The sequence below is a fragment of the Terrapene carolina genome, unplaced genomic scaffold (assembly GCF_002925995.2).
Source record: "Terrapene carolina triunguis isolate 2854851 unplaced genomic scaffold, T_m_triunguis-2.0 Scaffold211, whole genome shotgun sequence".
Lineage (NCBI taxonomy): Eukaryota > Metazoa > Chordata > Testudines > Emydidae > Terrapene > Terrapene triunguis.
Window position 1 is genome coordinate 27,365,957 of NW_020664562.1, and position 8,876 is coordinate 27,374,832.

An 8,876-nucleotide genomic window follows, 5' to 3' on the forward strand; every position below is an offset into this window, starting at 1 on the left:
TTTTTTTTTTTTTACAGTGCAAATACTTGTAATCAAAAATAAATGTAAAGTGAGCACTGTACACTTTGTATTCTGTGTTGTAATTGAAATCAATGTATTTGAAAATGTAGAAAACACCCAAAAATATTTAAATAAATGGTATTCTATTATTGTTTAACAGTGCGATTAATCGCGTGATTAATTTTTTAATCGCGCAACAGCCCTAATTGTAATGTTAACTTGCTTTTTTTTTTAGGAGTCTGGTATTGACACAATACAGAAACTTCTTACTTTCCAATTTGTGCTAATTACAACTTGAAGATGTTAATTGCTGTGTTACTATCATTAGTATGTTAATGATGGGATTGTATTCTAACTTGAATTTTTAATTTTTTTTTAGCTTATTCTTTTTGGTTTGAGTAACCAGTTGGTGGTTTCCTTCAAAGAGGAGAACACTATTGCCTTTAAGCATCTGTTTCTGAAAGGCTACTCCGGGGTTGATGAAGATGATTATAGTTGTAGTGTATACACACAGCAGGATGTTTATGACAGCATTTTTTTTGCTATTAATCAGGTAAGTGTTTTGTGTGTTTCTGTGTATAATAAACAGCATGAGTACTGCTTAAAAGTCACAGCCAATAAGATGTTGCGCAGTTTCCATTTTCTGTTCTGGTTAATTTCATACAGATTGCAAATATCCTAACTGGTCATCTGATTAAAATAAACAGTCAAAGTTAAGTTTCACTCAGTGTTTATTTTCATGTGTATGCTTAATCTTCATTTTTTGACTTAGTCACAACACAAACACTGAAGTTGTTCATATTAGATTATTAATTTCCAAACTTGCTGTGGCAGATGATTTGGGTTTTACTTTAAGTAGAAATGGAACTGAATATAGATACATTCCAAAAATTCATGCTTACAGCTATAGTGAATCACAGCTTTGTAGCATCATTGCCAGAAGTCTCAACATGGGAATGTAGTACTTCCAGGAATATCAGGACAGAGCCTTAAGTTTAGTATGGTATTTTAAAAGGAATTTGGATGATATGATAAACAACTCCCTTAAATAATTGTTTAAAAATTTTAAAATAAAAAAGGATAAAATTCCAGCAAACAGTTTAACATGCACATAAAATAGAAAATGATGGGAAAACAAAAGGTTATGCTTCTGTAGAAAATAAAAAAATGGAAGTCCTATCTTGTTTAAAAAAAAAAAAAAATCACATGAGGGCCAGGTCTCTTCTGTGGTCCAGTACAGTTCAGAAGTGTGGGGCTTTAAGTCACCCTTACTTGAGCCTGCCCAGTTCGAAGACCTATGGGCACTTGTCCAATTGAGGCTCAATTTAGAGCAGCTTTAGGGCTGCTCATCATTTTGCAGACTGGTAATGGACCCCATGCAGCCACTATAGCAGTCAGGAATTGGTGGAATGCAAAGGCCATACTCCTCCTCCTTTGGCCATGCCCCCATCTCAGGACTCTTTGCCTCCTGGCAACGCCCACAAACAATGGGAAATCCTCAGCAGAGCAAATCCACTGTTTCTGCTCAGATAGGCAGAATGAGGCAGAGGATCTGGCCTGTGTTGTGTAAAATGGTGACTGATTTGTACATGTCTCTTCTCGGTTCTCCTTCAGAATTTTCTTCAATTGTGCTGCTGTTTTACTTTTAATCTGTTATTTCTTTGCTTTTTATCTCTCCTTCTTGGTTTACTACTTTCTTCCTTTCTTCCTTCTTTTGTAGGCACTAAGGCTGATTTGAAGCCCCAGCTAGAAGACTAGTGAAAGGATAGATTTATTTCATCGAGCAGGAGTCAAGTATGCGATACAGGCATCAGATATAAAGGTCTCTTTGTATGATGTCTATATTCTATAAATGTAGACATTTATAGAGGAGTTTTTTCCAGTCACTTTAGCTTAGGTTTGCTAGGGCTTTGCAGGTTTTCAGACTTTAACCCCTTTGGTTGAGTGACTTCAGCTTGTTGTTTGGCACATATATATGGCTGAGATTATCAAAAAAGAGGCCAGTGATTGTGGGTGCCCAAACTGAGACTTTGAAAGAGCTTGGCTTGGCTATTTTTTTTTTTTCTTCCCGGAGGTTGTGTTCTGCACTTCCTGAAAATCAGGCCCCTTGTAGGTGTCTCAATTTGGGCACCCAAAATCACTAGCTTCTTCCTGAAAACCTTGGCCATGTGTATCCAGTAACTCCAAGGCAACAGCATGCAGCCTTCCTATAGTTGAAAAGTAATAATTAAGTCTTGCATAATTGTGGAGGACTAAATGTGTAATGGACAATCCCCATGATATCTGAATGTTTTTTGCAACTAAATTAACTACTAGATCATTGGTTCTCTCCACATTTCTGAGAATATGTATTAGACAGAACATACCCTCTCTGCTGATTTTCTTACATTTTCTGTCTAATATGGGTATTTTTATTATGGGGAAATTATGTCAAAAAGATGTTCTATTATCAAATGTAACAAGTGTAGTTTCATGGAGCACCAAGATGATATGTTTGCCTTCAAAGCAACGCAGAGTGCTGCAGACTGCTCATTCTCAACATGCTGGACTTTTTTTTTTTTTTTTTTTAAGGGACCTTGCTTTAACTTCCTGTTCTAGTGATCCAGTCTGTAGGTGATGAATTCATGGGGAATGGCTGGGTGATTCATCCATAAGGAGGATAGCTAACTGTAGGAGAGTGTGTGTGAGGGGAAACCACTGCTAGAAATGGTATCCAGGTACAGTGAGGTGTTCAGAGGACCCCTAATTTGCATACCATCTTGACAATTGGAGGACTGATTCCTTCGATAGATGGAGACGTAATGGTGTTGATTAATTTCTCGTATTTTTCTCTTCCACTAACTTGGTTTTGTTACCTAGTCTTACCTTCCTTCATCTTCTTTTAATCCAGGCATTGTTCTCACATGGGTACTGAGACTGCTGGCAAATGGTACTGTCTGCATTTGACATAAAGAAGATGTGGAGCTGAGTAGTGTTGGCATGTTACTGAGTTTGAGTCCATGATCTCTTCTGGTGGCTTTAGTGGACATTGAATAGCAGGATGGAAAGAGCCTTGTGGAGCACATTTAAAGGAGAGCCCTGCATGTAAATATGCAGTTGTCCATAACAACCATTTTGAGGACTGATTTATGCTGCAGCTGACACTTATTAGACCTTCCAAGTGTCTCAGCAGTGTTCCATGATAACCTGTGTGGAATGTTGTCCATGGCAAGTAGGAGACTTGGACTTTCTGTGATACTAATTGTTCTAACACCAGGTTGGGATATGTCTGGGGTGTTGTCAAAAGTAAGCTGAAATCTAAGGGTATGTCTACACTGGCAGAGTTACAGCGCTGCTCAGAGAGTGCTGAAGGGAAACCACTGTTGTGTGTTCACACTATCAGGTGCCTGCGCAATAGCGTGTTCACACTTGCGGCACTTGGAGTGGTGCACTCTGGGCAGCTATCCCACAGAGCATCTCTTCCTCTTCTGCTGCTAAGAGTTGTGGGAAGACAGAGGAGGTTGCAGGGCATCTTGGGTCCTGTCCCAATGCCCTGTGATGCATTGCTTCGCATCCCAGCAATCCCTGTGCTTCTGTCTGCATTTGGTGCCATCTTTCAACAGTTCGTATACTGCGTGCTCTGCCTCTTCGGTCTGCAGGACTGGATCCTGAACTGTTGACTAGTATGCTGCTCGCTCTGACCAACACGTCACAAGTGGCAGTGGAGTTATTCCTTAAACTACAAAGGCAAGAAGAGTGCAACATTGATCTCGCCACGCGTACTAGCTACAACACGAGATTGTTTGTTTGATTGATTGACATTCACGGAGGTGCTGACCACAGTGGAACGCCGCTTTTGGGCTAGGGAAACAAGCAGAGTGGTGGGATCACATAGTCCTGCAAGTCTGGGATGACAAGCAGTGGCTGCAAAACTTTCGAATGAGGAAAGCCACATTCATGGGACTGTATGATGAGGTCACCCCAGCCCTGCGGCGCAAGGACACAAGAATGAGAGCTGCCCTGCCGGTGGAGAAGCCCGTGGCTATTGCAGTCTGGAAGCTGGCTACTCCAGACTGCTATCAATTGGTCACTAACCAGTTCAGAGTGGGAAAGTCTACCTTTGGATTCCTGTTGATGGAAGTGTGCAGGGCCATTAATCGCATCCTGCTCTGAAAGACCGTGACTCTGGGCAATGTGCATGACATTGTGGATGGCTTTGCACAAATGGGCTTCCCTAACTACAGAGGGGCGATAGATGGCATGCACATTCCAATTCTGGCACCAGACCACCTAGCTACCGAGTACATTAATTGGAAAGGGTATTTCTCAATGGTTCTTCAGGTGCTTGTGGATCATCGTGGGCGTTTCACAGACATTAACGCAGGCTGATCCGGAAAGGTGCATGACGCACGCATCTTTCGGAACATTGGCCTGTTCAGGAAGCTGCAAACAGGGACTTTCTTCCCAGACCAGAAGATCGTAGGGGAAGTCAAAATGCCCATTGTGATCCTGGGAGACCCCGCCTACCCCTTAATGCTGTGGCTTATGAAGCCATACACGGGGCAACTTGACAATAGCAAGGAGCAGTTCAACAACAGGCTAAGCAAGTGCAGAATGACTGTTGAGTGTGCTTTTGGCCGTTTAAAGGCCCACTGGTGCTGCCTCTATGGGACGCTGGACCTGGCCGATGACAATATTCCAATGCTTATAGCCATGTCTTGTACACTGTAATATTTGTGAAGGGAAGGGTGAAAGCTTCACTCAGGGCTGGACTGCTGAGACTCAGTGCCTGGAGGCTGAGTTTGAACAGCCAGAGACCAGGGCTATTAGAGGGGTGCAGCGCTGGGCATAAGGATCAGGGATGCCTTGAGGCAGCAATTTGAAGTTGAAGGTCACTAATATTTGTTGCTATGCTCGGGAGTTCAGTGCTTGTAATGCTAGGAGGTGATTGTGATTGGGGCAGACGATGCAATATGAAGGTTTAACATAACTGTCTGTTGCTTTGCAGGACTCTGTTTGCTTTCAATTAATAGTTTGAAAGCAATCTTTATTCTAACACAGTTCTTTTATTAAAAAACAACAACCGGAGGAGAGAGTAAAAAAACACACACATCAGCACTGAGGTGGTTGGGGGGAAGGGAAGGTCCCAGGAGGAGGAGGGGTCCTGGGACAGCTAAAGGTTTGTGTATGTCCAGGGATCATATCCAGTCGTCGTCTTCGGAGTACAATGCAGCGGGTACTGTACTTCATCAGGGCCAAACTGCAGAGGGATGGGTGTTGAGTGCAGTGGGTACTGTGAGTCTGAAGTGCTGGACTGTGACAGGGGAGGAGTGGAATGCTGTGGGTACAGACTGGAGCCAGGAGGTTGATAAGTGTGTTGGTGGTGTCTGGGGGGAGCATGGGAAAGAGCTTTGCGACAGTGGCTGCAGGGGAAGGCGGGCGTGGAACTGCTTGGTTTGCAGTGCTAATATTGCCTGGAGCGCGTCCGCTTGGCACTCCATAACATTTCAGAGCCGCTCCGTGGCTTCATTCTGGTATGCTGCATTCTCCTTTCGGTCCTTCTTGCTGTCCCGCCACTCCTTCAATTCTTGTTTTTCAGCTGCGGAGTGCATCTTAATGTCACACAGAAAGTCCTCCTTAGTTCTTTGTGGATGCTTTCTAATTCTGCGCAGCCGTTCAACTGGCAATAACAAAGAGGGAGGCTGTGCTCCCAAGGGCATCTCGGTGAAGTTTAAAGGCAACATTTTACAGAAGCAATATTGGTTGCAACATACAGAACAGTGATTTAAAACACAGCCAGTATTCACATACCTGTCACTTGCCTGGGGTCAACTGGCTGACCCCAGGCAAGCGCACATGAGCCACAAGACCCCCAGAATGGTGAGTAACTGCAGGGGCAGGGGAAATCCGTGTTCCAGGACCGTACTGTACACTGGGCACATGGCTCTTGGGGAGAGCCAGCACTATAGGGGGGGCTGATTATCATTCCTGTCCCCACATTTTCCACAGATTGTGATCATCATTATGGAAGATATCTCGCTGCTGAGGATGAGCAGGGAATCAAGGGAGGGTCTTCTCCAAGACTGCGGCTTCCGCCCTGGCCCTTATGTGGCTCGCCTGTGTGCAGCAATGGTTCTTCTCCGCCCTCCCCCCTGTGACGGCACATTGTCGTGGGAAAGTTACCGTTAATGGGGCAAGAAACAAAGCAGCTCTGCCAAAGAACCTGCAGCAGTGGATTGCCCAGTATCTCCATGAGAGTTTCCTGGAGATCTCTGAGGCAGATTCCCATGAAGTGAGGGAGTCAATCAACAGCCTGTTCCGCCGCTCAGACTAGGCATGTGGTGGTATGTGCAACATACAGACACAAGCCTGTTTTCAGCAACCCTCCTGCCCCCAACAACTCGCCTCAGCGATTCCCAAAATCAAAGACACTTACCAGGGGCCTCCTCTCCTGTTTGCGCTTCGCCAAGCTCCGACAGCTGTGACTGGCTAGCCGCCTCCGGGGTAGAAAAGAGCTCCTGGCTGCATGCATCTCTGATCTCTGAGTCATCCTCTGCCTCTGGGTCCCTCTCCCCCTCCACATCCTCATCCAAGACTTCCTCTTCCTGGTTCGGTCCACTCTCAACTGGCATGCGAGCCACCGAAGTATCAGTGTCCTTCGCAATGGAGGTGGGGTCGCCACCGAGTATCGCGTCTAGCTCTTTGTAGAACCAGCAGCTTGTGGGCGCAGCACTGGAGCGGCGGTTTGCTTCCCGCAACTTGTAGTAGGCGTTCTGCAGCTCCTTCACTTTGACCTTGAATTGCAATGTGTCCCAGTCATGGCCCCTTTCTGTCATGCATCGTGAAATCTGGCCGTAGGTATCATAATTCCTATTGCTGGAGCGTAGCTGGGACTGGACAGCCTCCTCTTCCCAAATGCTGATGAGGTCCAGCAGCTCGGCATTGTTCCAAGCAGGGTATCACCTGGTGCATGGAGCAGGCATGGCCACCTGGAATGATGCCCTGAGACCACTGCACGCATCACCAGGCAAACAGGAAGGGGACTTTCAAAATTCCGAAAGAATTTATGGGGTGGGGATGACGGTTGGTCACTTGAGGGCAGGGCAGTAGAGTTCAAACCGATGACCAGAGCGGCAAGAACAGGTATTGTGGGACACCTCGCGGAGGCCAATCACAGCACTGTGATCGACCACGGTGTCTGCACTTGCACCGCGGTGCTGTACTCCTGGCGCAGAAAGCTGTACGCCTCTTGTCGGGGTGGGTTTTTTTACAGCGCTGCAGTTGAGCGGTTTCTGCGTACTAAGTGACTCAGCAGTGTGTACACCTTGGGAGTTACAATGCAGAAAGCTGCTTTACTGTGCAGAAACTTGCCAGTGTAGACAAGGTCTCAGTTGGTTATTTAACTTCTCAATTATCTTTTTCAGGAAGGGGAGGTTAGATAGTGATGAAAATTATTAGATGGGGCGGGGTTGTTCGTTTTATTTTAGCTTTGGTTTGACCACTGCGTGTTTACAGGAAGGAAGACTTTTCAAAGAATGTTGGCTATTGCATTGGCTTATTGGCCAGGGGCTCAGGAGCTCTTTATTGTGTTTTGCCACCCATGATGGACATGAGTCAGTGTTATATGGGGGCTTGGGTTTCCTCTACCATTTAAGGGACTTCTTGCCCATTGAAAGTCTCTTGAGCAGTGACTATTGACATTTAAGTTGAGTTAGCAAACAGCTGCTTTCATAGGTGTTCAATAGTCAGTTCAGCTGTATGGATATTAAAGAATTCTATGAAGTGCCGTGTCCCCAGTTACTTATCTCAGCAATGTTCTAGCTCCCTTACCAGCCTAGAAAGCATGACTCCAGACTCCTTTATTGTTGAACTCAGCAACAACAACAATACTTAGCTCTTACATAGCACTTTTTATCAGTAGGTCTCAAAGGAGCTCAGTATCTTTACCCCCATTTTACAGATGGGGGAAACTGAGTCACAGAGAGGTGAAGTGTCTTGTGCAAGGTTACTCAGCAAGCCAGTGGTACAGCCAGAAATAGAACCCAGATCTTCTGACTCCCAGTCCCATGGTCCTTTAGGCTGTACTTCTCTGTAGTTCATCTCCTCTACCAGTATAGATCTCTTTGCTGTGTTAGTATTGAAAATTAAGGTGAACATAAAGACAAGAAAACTAAGGACCTTGATATTGCAATGAAGCATACTTTAAAAGGACTAAATTCTGCCTGAACTTACTTCCTATGCAACCCTCTTGGGGTGTATGGGAGGTAAGTCAGAACAAAATTTGACCCTGAGAGTGGGATTTTCAATCATGCTCTGTTGTGGCCTAAGAGTTTATTAGGGAGAGCTTGACTTTTATCGTAGCCTAGTAAACGAGTCTTAAATTCTAAATGAGAGATTTTTAGTTTAAAAAATTATTTTGGAACTCACCAGTGGCTGAATACAAGTCAAAAGCTGTTTTCCCTTTTAATGTACAATTTTTCAGTTCCATCTCTGAGTGCCTGACGAGATCAGCTCCCCTGCACTTGGTTTCTTTGTGGCAGGAATCTTCCCAAGCTCTGTGTGTGCTCCATGGATGCATATTGTCTAGTATATATGTGGTTTTGTTACCTTGCAGTCAAAGCAGCAACTCCTCTCCACCTTGTCCAGCGAATGGGCAGTAAAGCTGTTTGCCCTAGATCTTGTGGGGGTGGGAGGAAATCTTAAAACTTGCTAAAATTTCTATTTTTTTCAGGACTTAAAATCTTTTAAAAATAAAAATGTAAAGGCCTTACAAATTCTGTTGAATATCCTGCTTTTCTTTTTTTCTGGTCATCCTATGAAAGTTCTTAAAACTTGGTGGTGAGGGGGGTTGTACTAACTTTCTTTTAAATTTATGTTTATAATCTTTTAAATTCCCC

At 44.5% G+C, this 8,876-nt stretch overlaps 1 protein-coding gene across 2 annotated transcripts in view; it reads left to right on the top strand.

Annotated features, from left to right (window-relative positions):
* MCOLN2 (mucolipin 2) overlaps positions 1–8,876 on the top strand; it is a 46,410-nt gene that overhangs the window by 11,793 nt on the left and 25,741 nt on the right. For both annotated transcript variants that reach the window (XM_026655916.2, XM_026655917.2), the window contains exon 3: positions 380–553. In XM_026655916.2, the coding sequence (XP_026511701.1) occupies positions 380–553 (174 nt within the window). The remainder of the gene's footprint in view (positions 1–379; positions 554–8,876) is intronic.